Source organism: Sapajus apella, unplaced genomic scaffold (genome assembly GCF_009761245.1).
Source record: "Sapajus apella isolate SASKATOON/1434 unplaced genomic scaffold, GSC_monkey_1.0 scaffold40, whole genome shotgun sequence".
In the NCBI taxonomy this organism is placed as follows: Eukaryota; Metazoa; Chordata; class Mammalia; order Primates; family Cebidae; genus Sapajus; species Sapajus apella.
This window is the reverse complement of record NW_022436980.1, coordinates 14984096-15004177: the sequence shown is the minus strand read 5'-3', so window position 1 is coordinate 15004177 and position 20082 is coordinate 14984096. Positions and strand designations below refer to the sequence as shown.

At 36.0% G+C, this 20082-nt stretch overlaps 1 protein-coding gene across 9 annotated transcripts in view; it reads right to left on the bottom strand.

Annotated features, from left to right (window-relative positions):
• CBLB (Cbl proto-oncogene B) overlaps nt 1–20082 on the bottom strand; it is a 261652-nt gene that overhangs the window by 149903 nt on the left and 91667 nt on the right. For all 9 annotated transcript variants that reach the window (XM_032299212.1, XM_032299211.1, XM_032299213.1 and 6 more), the window contains one exon: nt 17529–17675. In XM_032299212.1, coding sequence (XP_032155103.1) covers nt 17529–17675 — 147 coding nt within the window. The remainder of the gene's footprint in view (nt 1–17528; nt 17676–20082) is intronic.

Genomic DNA, 20082 nt, shown 5'->3' with positions numbered 1-20082 from the left:
CTTAGAAGAGCACAGAATGGTATCTAGGAAAATGTGTCTCAACCTATCCCCTATCTGATCAGTTTCCAACTCACCTACCCTCTTTCCCACCATGAAAATTAGTGACACCAGGATGCATTTCTTAGTTAACCATCCCACTTCAGAATAATGCCTATTTCCTATTTGGCATAAAAAAGAAATCATTCAGTTTTAAAAATTTAAACTACAATTTTCACAACAGAATAGCATAAAAGCCATCCCTCTTGCAAGATAGCATCCTCTTATAAGATAGCAAATATTTAAATCTTAGGTTTCTCTCTACCAGTATCTCCGAAATATAAGTCTCAAGTAGAATAAACTAAATTCTACCTGGCCCCATTCTGTATCAATCCTCTCAATAAGATATCACCATAAAGATACACCTTTGATATTCATTCAATAATTTTCTAGAGCAGTGGTTGTCAAACTTCAGCATGCATCCAAATTATCTGAAGGGCTTTTTAACATAGCCTGATCTTCAACACACGATATTATGCTTCAGTAGCACTGGGGTGGGGCCTGGGAATTGACAGCTATAAAATTGACAGCCTACTACCATATCTACTAATTGCTAAAACAAGGCATTGTTGGGGAAATACAGCTATAGAAATAAAGATACCATCTCTTTCTTTGAAAAACACACTTTAGGGATAGAAGTAAAACCTGTAACACTGAAGAATCTAGAGTAGGGTATATAAGGACATGCTAGTTGGGTGATGGATATACAACAAGAGCTGGAGGAATTCCAGAGAATTCCTCTGTGGAAAGTGGCATAAATCAATGGTGAGACAGGTTGACAACACTATGCTGTATTTACAAGAGAGTTTAGGTTTGAGGTACCATTAAAAGAAGAAAAATATGAGGCTTAATACCTCAAAAAGTTTTTCGCTATGTATGAAAAAAACAGGAAACCACAGAGAACTGAGGAGAGATACCACATCAGATGCCATTTAGAAGAAACACACGTCAGGCTCTGATTAAGGTTAACAAAATGCTGGTGTTTTAAAAGAACAAGGAACACTTTTAAGAATATTAGGAAGCTATTAGTTTACAATGAAGTATAAATATGCAATTATGTATAGCTTCATTATAATTACCATAAAACTAATGTCTAAGAGTAAGTTTTTCTTTTCCAAATTAGTTTCAAATACTCAACACACAAAAGGGACATTGATCAAGATACTCAGAGTAAAAAAAATATGATCAGAGAACCACTGACTTAAGAACAGTATAGATTTTATTTTTTGTATGAAGAAGTTAAAGCATTTCATTTTGTATATAAAGTACACAACATAAAGTGGACAAACTGTCAGTATTTGTGTAAAATTTATAAAAAGTTTTTTTTTAAAAGGCCACATAGACACCTTCCATATCTGTTACTATAAAAATTATTCTAATCTAGCATTTACGGTGAATTCAATTCATAGGTCTTTAGAGTACTCAGTGATTTCCCAGAGCAAATTATACAAGATGTATGAACTTAAAACATTTTAGTTTAATGTAGCCCTTCGTAACAACAATTTACAAAAGGACAAGCTACATTTCCACAGTACTTGTGTAAATGAATCTCTGTCAGATTACTTGTGATAAACCTCGAATCCAAACAATCATTCACTGGAATTTTGATGAGTAGTAGTAACAGGGATTAGGAAGCCAGGGCATTATTTAGTTAACTTTTCATATACAAACATTTGTACAACAGATACCCGTTCTTTGATTACCTCAGCAAAACACCCATTATGTGTAAGAGGTGGGGTTGGGGAGCAGAGGTAAGGGGAAAGGGATTTCATGAATGAAGAATAGAAATGAAGTGCAACAAGGTCTTTAAAAACAAACAAACAGATTAGATTGTTCTGAACTGTTGCAGTAAGGCTCTAAACCTTCTTAGGACTAAGTGGCTACCACATTCTTTTCTGAGGTGTATGGGAAGAAGGGAACCCAGCGAGCATGAATTTTCACACCTTTATTTAAACTTCAGCAATGACAGTGGTGGTTTCTACTACCTCTTCCTTTAGAGATGAAGCAAGTGAGAGAAAATATTAATAGCAAACTGTTTTACAAATGTAGAAATTTCAGTATGCTGGCAGAGACCTGGGAAAAAGAAAAGCGAAGACAGAAAGAGACAGAGAGACGGAGAGGTATAAAAGGACCAACTAAACTCCAACCCTTTGACTAATCCAAAAATATTTGAATATGTTCTGTCTGTCCCTTACAATTATAAACCACTTAAGCTGCAAGCTCAAATGCTTTTAAAATAAAATGAACAAGTATAATCAACTGTCAATCTACAAAGAATAGACTACAAGACCAATGGGTAGCCATGCACCTGCAATAATAATATAATTTCAGGATCTTTTTATTTCAAATAAGAACTGCTATTTATTGATGGTTTACTACCACTTATCTACCATACAGAAATCTATTGATGACGCTTTGCTCAAGTGATAGTTGTGTTCATATAATGTCATAAGAGATAAGACTATATTACTGTTATTAGATAATGAGTTCTAGTCTGTCTACCAAAAAGCAATAGTAATCCTCTTTAACAATCTTGAAAAATAGTATCCTTTCAAAGAAAATGGGATTAATGAGATGCAGAGAAATGAATCTGGAAAGGTGTCAGCTGGTCAGTAACTGACAAATCACTTAATCTTCCAGGCTTGTTTTCTCCTGTATAAATGCAGAGAAGTGTATTAGGTATTCTAATTTGAAAACCCTGCGATTTTAAGAAAAAAGAGGAATGGAAACAGAAAGTGTGAGGAAATTGATTTTTTTTTTTTTAAAAAAAGGTAAAACATTTTCATGAAACCACTAGTTCATAAAAGGCTGAAGGGTTTTAATTTCAACTGACAGGAAAAAAAAAATTTCCATACAACAAAGTGTGAATGTCAATAGAGGCCAGGGTGTTTGCAAACAGGAACTTCTGTATACTCCCGGTATGGATGAGAATTTACATAACACTTCTAGAAGGCAATTTGGAAACAAATTTCAAAAGCCTATACATTATGATTAACAATGTCTACTTCTAGGGATTTCACCTAAGAAAATTATGTCCAAAAAATATAGGCAAAGGCTGATCCACAGGTCTTTTAAATGCAGTGTTGTTTATAAAAGGAAAAAAAAAAATATGTTCACTAGTAACAATTTTGTGCAAAAAAAAAAAAATGTATTGTCATGGAAAAGTGTCCATGGAACATTACTAAACATAAATAGTATTTTTAAAATTTTGTCCTTTATGATCCAACGTTAAACTATAATGTCTGGAGGTATCACAAATTTAACTGGATTGTGGAGGGGATTATAAGTGATTTTAAAAATATATTTTCTGAATTTGTTCATGGTTTTTAACTCTTTTTATATGCCTAATATGCTCTAAAAAATACTAAAACTTTAAAATACATATAATCACAGAAGACTCAATGAAAAACACAAAGAAGTGCCTGCTTATAACACAGCCTTCTATGTAGAAAACAAAAAACTTTACAGATTAAACTATAGGAAATAAAAAAATTGAACATAGTTGCTGAACACAAGATTGATATAAAATCAGTTGTATTTCTTATATTGGGTATCTATAATTAGAAAATGAAACTTTAAACATTTGATTTTTATAATGCTATCTAAAAATCCCAAATAAATAGAAATAAAGCTAACAATTAATGAGCAAGGCAACAATATAAACACATACACACACATACACACACACAGACACACAGATATAAAAAAACATAAATAAAGTTATATAACACTTTAATGGTAGATTCATATTATAAAGATGTCAGTTCTTCCCAAATAGGTCTAAAAGTTTAACAAATAAACAATCCCAGGAGGTGTTTTTATGTAGTAGATATGAAAACTAGTTCTGAACTTTATGGGGAAATGCAAGAGCCAAGAACAAAGGAAATCTTCACTAAGAATATTAACAAGTATATACTCTTTATCTTAATTAAGACAATGTACCATTGGTAAAAGGATCAACAAATAGATGGAACAAAACTAAAATTTTGAAAACAAATGTACCCATATATAAACACTGGATCATATAGTTGGATATTTGTTCCCCCCAAACCTCATGTTGAAATGTAATCCTCAATTTTGGAGGTGGAGCCCGGTGGGAGGTGATTGGATCATGGGGGCTATTTCTCATGAATGGTTTAGTACCATCTCCTGGGTGCTGTCCTCATGATAGTGAATGAGTTCTTACAAGATCTGGTTGTTTAAAGTGCATGGTACCTCCTCTTGCTTTCTCTTGCTCCTGTTCTCGCCACATGTGACATGCAGGCTCTGATTCACCCTCTGCCATGAGCAAAACTCCCAGAGGCCTGCCTGTAAGCCAAGCAGATGCCAGCACCATGCCTGTACAGCCTGCATAACCATGAGCCCAATACACCTCTTTTCTCTATAAATTATAATTGATGTTATACAACCAGTTTCTGTGTTAGGTTGTTCTAGCAGTACTATAAAGAAATACCTGAGACTGGGTAATTTATAAATAAATAATCGAATGAATAGGTAAACTGTGGTACAGCCATACAATGAAGCAGGGAGAACGACAAAAGTACTGCTACATGCAAGTGCAGAGCTGAATTTCTATAAAAGAGAGGAAGAAGCCAGTTTTTCCAAAAGAGTATAATTTGTATGATTTGAACTATGTATGATTTTACAATGCTATGAAGGCAGGCGGTGATTAAGTGGGACTTTCTGATGGGCTGAGAGAGGCTATCTTCCAAGATGCAGGTAGTAAATTACTACTACCTTATCTGGGTAGTATGTACATGGATACGTTTACTTCATAAAAATTTCTCAATCTACATGTAAATTTGTGTACTTTTCCCCATATATCTTAAACTTAATTTATATATTTAAATTTTTTAAAATATCACACTAAAAAGTCTAAGACTAAAAAACAGGTATGTGGGAATAAACAAAGTAACTACCATAATACAAACAAGGAAATCAACATGTTTGTTTATTGCTAGTTTGTTTTGTGCTGTGGTGATAGTGGTGGTAGTTGTTTCAAATCCATTGCAGCTCAGACATGTATACTGTCATCCTCATTTTAAACAAAAAGAAAGTATGTTCTATATATAGTAGTCCAACTCTATTTTCAATTTTATGTAAATTTTTTCAGAAAATTCACCTTGATCAACTAATATCTGTTCAATATCAGTATCTTTATATAGAGGGCAAGCTTCGTTCAGAAAATAATAGGATATTTGTAATATATTCGATATGTTTTTATTTTATTATGGACAGAAAATATTAGTACTGTGATTCCTAAGTATGTTGAGATTTTGTATACAGTTATTCCTTAAATCCAATCTTCTTTTATAATGACTCCATTTTTTAAGAATATGAAGATTGATTCTTATCAGGCCATTATTACTCTTGCTGTTCTATCAGTAAAGGAAAAGCAATTCTTTTCCAGCAACCCACAGAAACAGCATATCAAAACTACTCCAGTCACATAGTCACCACGCACCAAGTCATCTTTGATAGGATGGTAACCATAGTTACCAAGGATACTCATAGTTAGATCAAATGACTCTTCTTCATACATGAACATTCCTGATACTGATAAAGACATAGACGCTGGGTATATATGATAAACAATTTTTGTTTGTCAAAAAGTTCATAACACTTTGTCTATAGTGTAGATAAGCAATACCATCACTTATTGTTTGTGTGTTGCTTTTCCAGCCAGAAACCTCTGTGATCGGTGGCACCTTCACTAGAGTTTTTCTCAGGCCTGCTGGGCTCATTCCACCAACTCAACCTGGCAGGCTGCACTCACCTTGAACTACCAGCACAGATCCCACATCTGCCAAGAGTGAGTCAGACGTGGAGCAGCAGGTGGTGCATGAGCAAGTGAGTACAGAGTCCAACCACTGTGCACAGCCAAGCACACTGGCTGCTGTAGCAGGGTGGGCCACTCCAGGCACCAGCACAGGCTCCAGCTCTGGGCAAGCCAGTGGCTGGATCTGATGTACAGCAAGTAGCTTCCACTGTGGGCACCTATGTCTCGAAGATGGAAATGTGGTGGCACCCAGAAGCTTGGAGACTCCAGAAACTGCAGAGCCCCAAATGGGGTGTCACAGCTCTGGCTTGGGGAGCCCATAGTTGTGAGCTCCCTGATGGATCACAGCTTTTCTCTCCTTTTCATTGCCCACAATGTGGGGAGGGGTGGGCACGTTTTAGTCCTGTTTGTGTTACTGTTCTTTCAGTCCTGTCATTTGGCTTGCCCCAAGTTATTGTCCCATGTCCAGGAAGAATGAGGTACACAAACAACTGGAGGGTGAGAAGGCAGAAAGGAGCTATACTGAGCAGAAGAATAGCACTCAGGAGACCCAGAGTGTGTACCTCATTTCTGCAGGCAGATCATCTCAATGAGTCAAAGAGACTCAAATTGGGTAGCTCCTTCCTGCAGCTGGTAGTCTGATGTCTGTGTGAGTCTGGCTAGGTCTGGGGTTTTTTAAGGGCTCAGAAGGGAGGAAATACATGCTGATTGGTCCATGGGCAGGGCCAGAAGAAGCAACATAAGTTTTCAGTCCCACTGTGAACTCCACCAGGAACTGGCAGCCTGGCCCCCAGGTAGTAGGTTGTTCCTGGCTTGAAGGTGGGGCTTCACTGGGGACCCACCCCTTTCCAGCCATGAGCCTGTCTGCCTCCTGCTGCCACCAATCATGTCATCCACAAGTGCCCAGGCTGTTTCTGTGGAGGGTCACCTGCAGGCCCCCACAGAGCTGCCCTCAGCCCAAACTCCAGTGCTTGCTGGCACCCAAAGTCTGGAAAACAGTGAGATGGCAGGGGTTGGCATGTGAGCACCACCCCAAGTGTGTGCACACTCAGCTAGGCAACAACAGGGCCTGGGTTCGGCCACAATTTTGCTCCCTCCCAGAGCAGGAGCTGGGAGCAGGGAGAGGCCAGACAGCAGGAGGAGGCACTGCCAAGCCTGCTGGGGTAGGCCACTGAATCAAGGAGCCAGTTTAACTTTCAAGTCTATTATTTAAGAAATATATTTTCTGGCCAGGTGAGGTGGCTCACACCTATAATCCCAGCACTTTGGGAGGCTGAAGCAGGTGGATCATGAGGCCAAGAGATCGAGACAACCCTGGCCAACGTGGTGAAACCCCATCTCTACTAAAAATACAAAAATTAGCTGGGCCTGGTGGTGCATGCCTGCAGTTCCAGCTACTCGTGAGGCTGAGGCAGGAGAATTTCCTGAACCCAGGTGGTGGAGGTTGCAGTGAGCTGAGATCATGCCACTGCACTCCAGCCTGGTGACAGTGCAAGACTCCGTCCAAAAACAAAGCAAAACAAAACAAAAACAAAATAAACAAATAACAAAAACATATCCTAACACTATAGCTGTCATATATTGTGACTCCTCTAACAAATCACAAAGAAAATTGAAAACCTTGTGGAAAGGATTCACCATTCTAATGCCATTAAGAACATTTATGATTCAAGGGAGGAGGTCAAAATATCAACATTAACAGCAGTTTGGAAACAGTGAATTTCAGGCCCCATGGATGACTTTGAGGACTTCCACACTTCAGTGGAAGAAGTAACTGTAAATGTAGAAATTACTAGAGAATTAGAATTAGAAGTAGAGACTAAAGATGTGGCTAAATTGACAACAAATTCATAATATTTTAAGAGACGAAAAGTTGCTTCTTATAGAAGAGAAAAAAAGTGCTTTCTTAAGGTGTAATTTACTCCTGGTGAAGATGCTTTGAACATTGTTGATATTACAATAAAGGATTTAGCATATTACATACACTTAGTTGATAAAGCTTTAGCAGGGGTTGAGAGGACTGGCTCCAATTTTGAATGAAGCTCTACTGTGAGTAAAATACTATCAAACAGCATCGCATGTTACAGATAAATATTTCATGAAAGGAAGAATCAATTGATGTAGCAAACTTCACTGCTGCCTAATTTTAAGAAATCACCACAGCTGCCTTAACTTTCAGCAACTACCACTGTGATCAGTCGGTAGCCATGAACATCAAGGCAAAACTCTCAAGCAGCTGAAAGATTACATCTCACTGAAGGCTCATCTGATTGTTAGCATTTTTTAGCAATTTAGTTTTTAGTTACCGTACACACATTTTTTAGACATAATGCTATTGCACCCCTAACAGCCTACAATATAGTGTAAATAAAACTTCTATATTCACTAGGAAGCCAAAAATAATCTATGTGACTTGCTTTATTGCAATATGCACTTCATTGTGATACATACTTTGTTGCGGTAGTCTCAAACTAACCCACATATCTCTGAGGTATGCCTATACTAGTAAATTAACTTACCATTTGTGACATTATGTAATTTTCTAATGGTACAGAACTGATTTTAAGTATTTATCTTCTTTTTATACCTTGTCTTCCCCAAACTGAATACTTCTTATGGTAGAAAATTATAATTGGCGCCTTAGCTGATTTTGTATCTTGTTACAATGATGAACAAAATAGGCCTCCAATAAATGGGTAAGTTTTAATTTTGCTTACTGACAGAAAGATAACTGAATTTTTTTAAATGGGCAACAAAGGGAAGTAGTTAACTAGGAGAAATATTAGCTAGTAGTACTTTGAATCCTACTTTAGTTCTTTTTTCTTTCCAGAGTACTTGCTAGAAATTTTCATTGTAAAAACTCTTAATTTCTACTGTGTACCCCCTCTTTTAATTAAATATAATTAAGTTTTTTTTTCTTTACCTAGAGGGAAAACTGATCTAGTTAATATGCTAAAAGAATATATATCTGACTCAATGGAAAGGTAAAGAAAGTATTTTCCTTTGTTTCTTATTAAAAATTAAAGGGAAATACAGGAGACTAAAGAAGGTCCTTATCGCTTTTGCAGGAAATCAATCACTGAGGCAATACATTGAGCTATAAATAGATAATTTTCCCCCTATGGTAACTAAAACAGTTTCATATATTTAGTCCTACTTTTATCTTGGGATACACATAAAGTAAGTTTTAAAATTTTTCATATATATATATATATATATATATATATTTTTTTTTTTTTGCTTTAGGACCACTAGGGAGTATGAAACCTCCATCATACAAAGTCAAATGTAAATTTGATTATTTAGAGAATTAATAATGAACAAATATACTGGTAGTATTTGGAGCAATATTAAATGTTTAAATCGGTTAATTACTCCACAACATAGAATGTTTATTATGCGCTAGACAGAGTTTTATGTGCTTTACAGGTAAGGTTTTGCTATTTTAAGCCTTCATAACAACCACAGATGCAGGTACTACTAGTGTCATCCACATTTTATAAATGAAGAAAAAGATGCACAGAAAAAACAAGCAGATTCCTCAAAGTCACAGAGCGAGTAAATTTTGCAGTCAGGACCTGTCCATGGACAGATAATCTGGCTCCAGACCCTGCATGCCTAACCCTAAGTATATTGTCTCCCAATCAATCAAGCAAGCAGGCTTCATCTCACACATACACATGCTCATGCACATTCCTCTACTTCTCAACTCATCTGAACTAAACGTGCAATGGTTGCTGAAAGCCTATATATAAAACACCGTGCTGAGCCACTTTAGAAATACAAAGATGAATAAATAAGCCTGATTTAATGGAGCATAGAGTCTAGGGGGAAGTATGACAACTAGACAAATAATTGTAATAAAACCATGAAAACAGTAAATGCAGAAGATAAGCCAGAGCTTAGGGAAGTTTAAGAAGAGATCTAGTAATAACACTAATGGGAAAAATCATGAGCAAGATTATTTTTGAGGCATTAGTAAGAATTTTTTATGCCAGAGATTGTAAAAATCTTCAAGTAAAAGGAGCAGTAAGAGCAAAGACATAGAAACCTATAACTGCTGATGTGTCAGGAAAGAGCCAAATAAGCCAACTTGACTCAAGAACAGAACAGAAGTAAAGGAAGAGAGAGCTTAAATGGTAGGAAAGTTGCATCCTATACTCACACATTCAACCAACAACTCCTGAATGTCTACAATGTATACAGTACCTAAAGGACTCATTCAACAGCCGTTTAGAGAACAGCTTAGAGATTCTATTGAAAATGAAGCTAGCATATGTGAAAGCACTCAACACAAAGTCTGACATACAATAATTCTAATAAATGTGTGTCTTCATTAACTTTTGCATAGAAAATCGTCGAAGAGTCTTGCAATCAAGCAAGAAAGACCCACGTAGTAAGCACATTCTACAATATAAATGTGTCTAAAATACAACAGCAACCAAAGCATAGAGTAATTAACATAGATCACATAGAAGGGTATGTATGAATGAGAAAAAAATCAGAAAAGTGGACTTCTGAACTGAACTTAAAGAAAGGTATCAAAATTCTGGGACAGACGAAAAGAAAGGGGGAAGAGAGGCATCTAAGAAACAGAAATGTAGGAATTGATTATTTAAAAAGAGGTCAATTTGTATATAATGAAGTCAATGCAAATTGAGAAGACAGACATCATTCATCCATGCAATTATTCATGTAATGTGTTAACAATTATTAGTGCCTAAACATTCTAGGAAATGTGTCAGGCTCAAAAACACAAAAATAAGTAAGACGCAGTCTCTGCCCCTAAAGAAACTTGCTAGCTTCTTGGAAACCTCTCAGTTGAGAAATGGGGGAACATGTCAGCATTTCACTGTAATCTATTACAACAGATGTGAGCTTAGGTACCTGGCAGCACAGGGCAGGGATATCCATTAGGGTACCAAAGTAAAGCTTCCAAAGTGGCAACACTGAGTAAAGCATGGGTGAATGCAACATAAAAAAACAAAGACAATGAGGAGTAAAAAGTGAGATGTACTTTACGAAATGTGAGTAATGTTGAGTCATTTGTTTCTTTGCAGTTGAGTAAAGCATACACAAATCATAAGCAGGAACAAAACTGAAGCCAAAAAAAAAAAAAAAACAATTTCTAAAGCTTGTGATGTTAATGCGATTTTAGATTTTAACCTAGAATTAATATTCATGCAAACACTTCAAGCGAAGACTGGAATGATTACCTCTGCTTTTTAGAGACCTCACTGGTCTCCTAAGAACAATTGGATAGGTTGTTATTGGAGATAAGAAGACCTATCAGAAGGTTGTTGGCGTAATGCAGAGTACGAATTTAAATCTGAAGATAACTTAAACTAAATGAAGTATGGGGATGAGAGGATACATAAGAGGACTCAAGAGTTAGGCTCTATCTTTCTAATTTAATTATAATTTGTTTGGAAATATATGTCTATGTCTTCTCAATGTTCGTTTTTACTTTTGTTTTTCAAGATGGCAGATGGGATGGAGGCAGTGTTAGCATGCATCTCCCACTTGGAAGGACAGAATAATGTGCAGAGATTCATATTATTTTTTTTTTCAAAGAAGCAACACAGGAACTTAGGAAAACAGATTCCATAGACCCTTTGAAAAAACTGGCAGGCTACCATGTGAGAAAGGTGAAAAACTGTAAGTCCTCAGATTGTGAGTGGGAGAGCCTGCCTCCAAGTACACATCCCCTCCAGGGAATCTAAAAATCCAGGCCACTGGAGAAAACCTTTACCCTTCCAAGGAAGAAGAACCATGTAGGTATTCCCAGTCTCCAGCATGAACTAAGGGAAGCTATTCCTTACTATATTTCAGAGGGACCCTCTGGAAGTCAGCCAGTGAGCTCAGGGAACAACACAGGGTGAAAGAAGCTCCCAACTGAATTTTATAATATAATCTTAAGTAGAACAAATTCCCTTGAACAGAATGGGAAATTTGCTGCAGCAAGCGGGAAGTATGCTACAGACAGGAGTGTAGGAGCTGGGTGCCTGGCCTTGTGGGCAGACAAAGAGGGGCACGGCTTGAAAGCTTATGGCCTGGGGTAGATCTGAGCTCTGTGTACAGGCTGCCTGGATCTAAATCAAGCATTGTTACCATAGCGCTGTGGGAGTGATATTAGCCTCCCCAACTGCATGAGAGCTGGGTAAGGTTTACTGCCACCCAGTAACAGTAACAAGCAGTGAGATTGAATCAGTAATTTAAAAAATGCAAACAAAAAGAGTCCAGGACAAGACAGATTCGCAGCTGAATTCTACCAGACATTCAAAGACAAATTGATATTAATCCTACTGAAACTATTCCAACAGACAGAGAAAGAGGGAATCTTCCCTAAATCATTCTATGAAGCCACTATCATCCTAATATCAAAACCAGGAAAAGACATAATAACAACAACCTACAGACCAATATCTGATGAACATAGATGCAAAAATCCTCAAAAAAATGCTAGCTAACTAATCGAACTGCACAACAAAAAGTAATAAATCACAATTAAGTGGGTTTCTTCCTAGAGACACAAGGACAGTTTAACACACGCAAGTTAATACATGTGACATATCACATACAGAGATTTTTTTTTAAAAAATATGATCATCTCAATAGACCCAGAAAAAGCATTTTATAACATCCAGCATCCCTTTATATCAACCGAATAGGCATAGAAGAGATTTACCTCAAAGTAATAAATTTGCCATATAGGGTAAACCTATAGGCAACATCATACTGAATTGCAAAAGTTGAAAGCATTCCCCCTGAGAATTGGAACCAGACAAAGATGCCCACTTTCACCACTTCTACTCAACACAGTACTAGAAGTTACAGCCAGAGCAAGCAGATAAAAGAAAGAAATAAGCGACATCCAAATTGGAAAAGAGGAAGTCAAACTGTCATTGTTCACTGATTATATGACCCTATACACAGAAAAGCCTAAAGACTCATCCAAAAAGCTCCTAATCTTATCAATGAATTCAGTAAAGTCTCAGGACACAAAATCAATGTACACAAATCAGTAGCACTGCTATACACCAACAAAATCAAGCTGAGAATCAAACCAAGAACTCAATCCCCTTTACCACAGCTGAAAAAAAAAAATACGACACTTAGAAATATACTTAACCAAGGGGGTGAAAGATCTATAAAAGGAAAACTACAGAACATTGAAACACAGAAATTACAGATGGCACAACAATGGAAACATCTCCTGCTCATAGGTGGGAAGAATGAAATGACCACACCACTCAAATCAATCTACAGAATCAATGCAATTCCTATCAAAACACCATCAATACTCTTCACAGAACTAGGAAAAGCAATCCTAAGATTGACATGGAAGCAAAAAAGAGACCATCACCAAAGCAATACTAAGCAAAAAGAACAAATCTGGAGGCATCACACTACCTGACCTCAAATTACAACACAAGGCTACAGTTACCAAAGCAGCATGGTACTGGTATAATGACAGCCACATAGGCCAATGGAACAGAACAGAGAACCCACAAGTAAAGCCAAATACTTACAGCCAACTGATCTTTGACAAAGCATACAAAAACATAAATTTGGAAAAGGATACCCTATTCAATAAACTGTGCTGGAAAAACTGGCAAGCCACATGTAGAAGAATGAAACTGGATCCCCATCTCTCACCTTACTAAAAAATCACTCAAGATGGATCAAAAACCGAAATCTAAGACCTGAAACCATAAAAATCCTCCAAGATAATATCAAATAAACTCTTCTGGACATTAGCTTAGGCAGAGAATTCATGGCTAAGAAGCCAAAAGCAAATACAATAAAAACAAAAATAAATAAATGGGGCCTAATTAAACTAAAAAGCTTCTGCACAGCAAAAGAAACAATCAGCAGAGTAAACAGACAACTCAGAGTTGAGGGAACATATTCACAGACTATGCATCTGACAACGGACTAGTATCTAGAACCTACAAGGACCTCAAACAAATCAGCAAGAAGTAAACAAACAATCCCATCAAAAAGTGGGCAAAGTACATGAATAGATATTTCTCAAAAGATGATATACAAGCAGCCAACAAACATATGAAAAAATGCTCAACTTCAGTAATCACTGGGGAAATGCAAATGAAAACCACAAAGACATACCACCTTACTCCTGTAAGTATGACCATAATTTTAAAAAACAGATGTTGTTAAACATCTTAAAAAACAATAGATGTTGATGTGGATGTTGTGAAAAGGGAATACTTTTACATTGTTGGTGGGAGTGTAAATTAGTACAACCACTGTGAAGAACAGTATGGAGATGCCTTAAAGAACTAAAAGTAGAGTTCCATTCAATCCAGCAGCCCACTGCCTGTTATCTGCTCAAAGGAAAAGAAGTCATTATATGAAAAAGACACATGCACATGCTTGTTTATAGCAGTACATTTGCAATTGCAATGATACTGGACCAACCTAAGTGCACAACGACCAACAAGTGGATAAAGAAAATATGGTATATACACACCATGAACTATATTACCCAGCCAGAAAAAGGAATGAAATAATGCCTTTTGTAGCAACTTGGATGGAGCTACAGAACATTATTCTAAGTGAAGTAACTCAGATATGGAAAACCAAATATCAAACGTTCTCACTTAAAAGTGGGAGCCAAGCTATGACCACACAAAGGCATAAGAATGACACAATGGACTTTGGGGTCATGGTGGGGACCAGTAAGAGAAGGGTAAGGGATAAAAGACTGCATATTAGGTACAGTGTACACTGCTCAGGTGATTGGTACACTAAAATCTTAGAAGTCACCACTTTAATCCATCACTTTTCTAAATGTCAAAAAGTACTTAAATAAGTAACTCATGAGCTGCGACCTGACTTGCTGAGCAAAATAACTGCCACCCAGAGTCTAATCACATTAATGTTCTTCTTTTTTTAGCAGCTGGTAATATACTTTTTGAGCTTCATGCTTAAAAAGTTTCTAGATTATAAGCTATTATTCCAGAGTGTGAGGATTCAGTTTAGTATTGTCTCATTTTGCTGAACATACTTAGACACATTTAGTCAATAACGTCACTTTTGTTTTCCTACAGATTTCTATCTCCTGGTCAACAAAGTATGAAAGCAAAAGCATGATTGCACTGTTAAAATAGTATATTCGTTTTCATACAAATTGACCTTAAACAGAATATCCCAACAAGTTTGCCATGATACATGTTGTGTTATTGTCCTCTTGGGCCACAAGGCAGGCAGTGCCTCTTCGCTGCTGGGTTTGGGCCCAGAGCAGAGAGGGTAGCACTACCACGTCTTCAAAAACAAAACAAAACAAAACAAAACACAGTGCTGTAGTTTGAATGCCCCTTCCAAAACTCATGTCAAAATTAATTGTCATTGTGACTGTATTAAGAAGTGGAATATTTAAGAGGTGGTTAGATTATGAGGGCTTTGCCCTCATGAATGGATTAATGGTTTTGTTTTAAGAAACAATGCTGTTTTCAAGTTTAAAGGCACTGGTTAGGCTAAATGAAAGCATTCTCACATGGCCTCAATGAACAGTGAGATAAATGACAGGCATACTCCCACAGAATAACTAAGTTTTGGGAAAATACAAACAGTATTAGAGGATAATGGAAAGAAAAAAAGAAAGAATTCAACCTTTTGAAAGTATACATTGATGCATATGTTCATTCATTCAATAAAATATTATGGAACCACAAGATGAAAACCTAGGAAGAATAAAAAGATGCTTTCTCCAATTATCTAATAAAAGAATCATTAATTTGGATGACTATGGTAATACATATAAGTTCCAAAAGGAGCATGAAATTTGGCACTCATCCACAAAAAAAGAAAAATTAAGCAGCTTTCTTAATTCAGTAAAAATAGGAGACAAAGGTGAAAAGACTTGGGAGGTGGGGAAAGTATGTAATCACTGTTTCAAGAATCCCTCATTTGATGTAGTAGTAATTTCACTCATGTAGCAGTTGAAAAGAAATTTCTGCCCCTTGATGTCTGTGGTTATAAATAAAGGGAAATAAAGATGTCTCAAATGTATAATTTTCTGTGGCTTGAGGTGCCAGCAATGTAAACTCCTCTCTTAAAAAAACGTGTGAGTAATCTTTCCATTTTTATTGACCTTATGACAAGTAAACAATTTTATAGCTCACCAGAATTTTCAGTTTTCAAAAAGAAATATCACAATGAATTTTTCTTATATATTCTCTTAAAACTTTTAGAGAAAGTTTATTTTGAAGGTTACCGACTGTTTGCTAAGCTTACAATGTTAATACATGAACTGTAACGACAGGAAACCCTCTCAGTTCCTACACCCTGAATTTGGCAGGACCATTCTGCTTCTTACAATTAATAAATATTTAATTAGTATACTCTTAGCTGTGTTATTCTAATTCAGATAAGGATAAACTTTTTTCTAAAATTCTTCATTTCTCAAGGAATATAGGAACGTCTTAAATAACTAGATTGCTACAACACAGAATTTCCATGTTAATGGCAAAATGGCATTTTCTCCTTTAGTGCCTAAAAATATTTCAGGATACATTTTATTATAATGTGAGAAATAGGCTTTAATATTTTGGAAGCCAAAAAAATTATGTGCCTAATGAAATGTACATTACTCTATGTAGGTACATTCCAATCTTGGTGGTGGCTATAGTAAACATAGCACTTTGTAAAGAAAAACAACAGCAACGACAAAGGAAAACCAATATTGCGGTTCACCACATCAAAGTACTAAAAAAAAAAAAAGCATATACTAACAATGTTTGTGTCTAATTTCATCAGTTAAAGGACAAATACAGACCTGTGATACAAGATTAGAACAATAATCTATGTAAGCAATCACACTTCTTCCCTACTACTCAGCCAGGGCTTTGCCTGTGCTCTAGGACATTCTGGGTCTGAGGACTCTCATTAAAGGTGATCCTTAAAAGGTTATTGAGGAAACCACTTGCCTCCAGATGCTCATTCTTGATCATTATACTATGAAATTTATGACGAAGTTTCCAACTTTTATATAAATTATGCTGACTTTAGACATTCCATTCCATTATTTATCAAGCCCACCAGAATCTGTGTCTCTGTAGGACATACCAAAGAAAACTTTAGCTACTTTGCAACATGCTACACATTTGTGATAACGTTATCCTCATATCTTGTTCACACATATATAATCTCTGTGCAGTAAAACAAAGAAAGGCTGGATCAGGGTGCCAGAGCATTCTCTCACCTTGATTTCAGATCTTAACCAAGCTTAACATATCACCTCCTCCAGGAAGCAGTCCCTGGTCGCTGTGATCCTGAAGCAACTATTCCCCTCTAAATTGTCAGAGAAATTTACTTACACCATTTTTTAATGTCTCTATTCCCTTCTACCTTTTATTTTGTATGTTAAGTATATATTAAATTATAAGAAGTTATCAGCTTCTCATGTATAAAGACTGTTACATGCCTTTGCTTCTCAGAACAAACTCAATGAATGCTCATGAAATAAATAACATTGTATACTATTTACTTAATGGTTTAAACACCATTGCATTATTGAGGCATACCTCTGGTGGCTATAACAGAAAAATGACCAATCAAAATGCTTATCAATAATAACGAAATACATTCACAAAATACTCAAGTGAAATATATATCATATGCAACTAAAGAGAGGACACAGTAACCCTTGAAAGATAGATCCACAACTATAAAAATGATTTTTACTTACTTGTCTCCGAAAAACTTTCTCCAGAATTCAGCAGCATCTGCTTTTGTGATACGAAAGTTATCTCCCTGGAATTGACCATTGGGAAAGATTGCTTTAATTTCTGCCAGCATGTGACTGAAGATAAGGGACAGTTTTGTGAGATTTCGTCTGTAGGTACAAGGGAAAAAAATGAAGAAAAGAAATAAATACCTATATGCATAAAATTTTTAGAATATATGTTAAGATAAATAATGTTATGTAGATATCAACATATGTCTTGGTGGTTGATCATGAATCTCAATGGAATATTGCCCTTAAAAGCAATGTTTATGAAAACACTCTACATTTAAATTCCTAACAAAGCTGTCAATTTATTAGTCATTCATGTATTCATTTAACATAAACACAAGTAAGATAAATTACATGATTTCACTGAGCTCACAGATTAATGGAAGAGATGAACACTTAAAAATCATAATCAAATATAAATGGTAAACATAAAAGACAGAGTGATTATTTCTACCTGGGGAAGTAAGGAAATGTTTGCCATTAAAGGAGAATCTAAGAAGAAAACTCATTGTTTGACAGATCAAAGAACTGGAGTGGAGAGAAAGGGAGGATGGAGAGGGAAGTAAAAGGTGTTTCAGGCGGTAGAAACGCCATGTACGAAAGTATTATTAATATATGCATAAAATGAAAAAGTATTTGTATTATATCATTTGTGGCATGGTTAAAGCAGAACAGAGGGTAACCAGAGAAAATAACATGAGACAGAGTAGGAAAGTTTGGTTGGGACATGACATCAAGAGGCATCTGAATCAATGCACAGTTTTTGTTAAGCATACTTGCCACTCTTACCTAAACATCAGATTCTCTGAGGATGGGTTCTAGGTATGTGCATATTTTAGAAGCCTCGTGGGCAATTCTAATGTGCTCTCCTGATTAAGAGGTACTGTTATAAGAAATGGAGAGTCAGGCTAGGCTCAGTGGCTCATCCCTGTAATCCTAACACTTTGGGAGGCTGAGGCAGCCGGATGGCTTGAGCCCAGAGTTCGAGACCAGCTTGGGCAACATGGCAAGACCTCATCTCTACAAAAATACAAAAAATCAGCAGGACGTGGTGGGGCATGCCTATAGCCCCAGTTACTCGAGTAGCTAATGTGATCTCGTGAGCCAGAAGGCAGAGGTTGCAGTAAGCCATGATCATGCCACTGCACTCCAGCATGGGTAATAGAGTGAGACAATGTCTCGAAAACAAAAAACAAAAACAAAAAAAAAGAAAGAAAAAGAAATAAAGGGAAAGTCAAATGGATTAATGGATTCAGAATTCTGAAGATTTCATGAAGTCTGTTTTAGAAGGAAAAAATTGTGGTAGTATGACAAAATGGTTTAGAATAGAGATGCACACGTCACCTCTATTCTAATTTCCATGTTAAGTTCTGGGGATTCTGACAAGATTTAAAACATGCTTCATACTACAAAATAATACTATCAATCACCTGTAACTCTTGCTAACATTTCTTAAATTTACAACATTCCATTAATTGGCAGAAAACTACTAGTGGTAGATAGCAAAGAAGCAATTAAAATACAAAATACTAAATAACTTTCCAGTTTTTAACAAACCTTATTTCTTTATATTCCCTTTAGCTCAGCATGAGCAGAAATCAATAGGCACATCTGCATATGTTTTCATTTTGAAGCTTCAGCTACTATGCATGTGTATGTGCACGTGTGTGTGTGTGCATGTGTGTGTTAGGAGGTGGGTGGAGGCAAGTGCTTTAGGACTCAATAAAAATATAGAGGAAAATTAACATAGAGAAAGTCATCAAATTTGCAACATATAAAATCACACAATGTATCAAAAGACCTTTGTTATTGAAAGTAGTGTTTCTCTGTTCCATATTTACTCATGTATCTGTGTTTAATAACTGTCAAATAATAAAAACTCATGTTTGTTAACAAAGAGATCACGTAATATGCACCTAACAATAAAATCACCGGTGTCATTCTTCCTAAAACATTTACAAAGTAAACACATAACGTCCTGCATGGGATAAATATGGAATAAAGATACTTATGGTAAAAAGTGGGGAAAGCAGTAATAAGAAGAGTACAATAAGGTATTCTATAAAATCAATAAATTCATATTCCTTAAAAAAGTAAAAAAAAAAATCACCTATTTCTGTAACTTATCTACGAAAAGCTTTGTGATGAAAAAGGGCGAATCATAACATAGTCCTCATTTTAATGCTTGACCTGTTCCCATAAACAAGCTGCAAAATTCATTATAATATACATAAACGTTATATCATTTTCTTAGGTTCAGCCACTTTTGCACAACTCAACCTAATCCAAGTGCAAAAATTCTGTTACTCGGTTGAACCTTTGATATCGATATGATTTTTTCATTTATGCTAACATATCTTCAATTTAGATGATGGTAGATATGAGATATTCAGTTTTAAGAAATAAAAAAAACGGTTTTACTATACCAAAGGAAAGACTTGTGACTAATACAAACTACGATTGAATTTTAAGATTTGAGTTTAAGAAAGCATAAAGTCACCTTAGG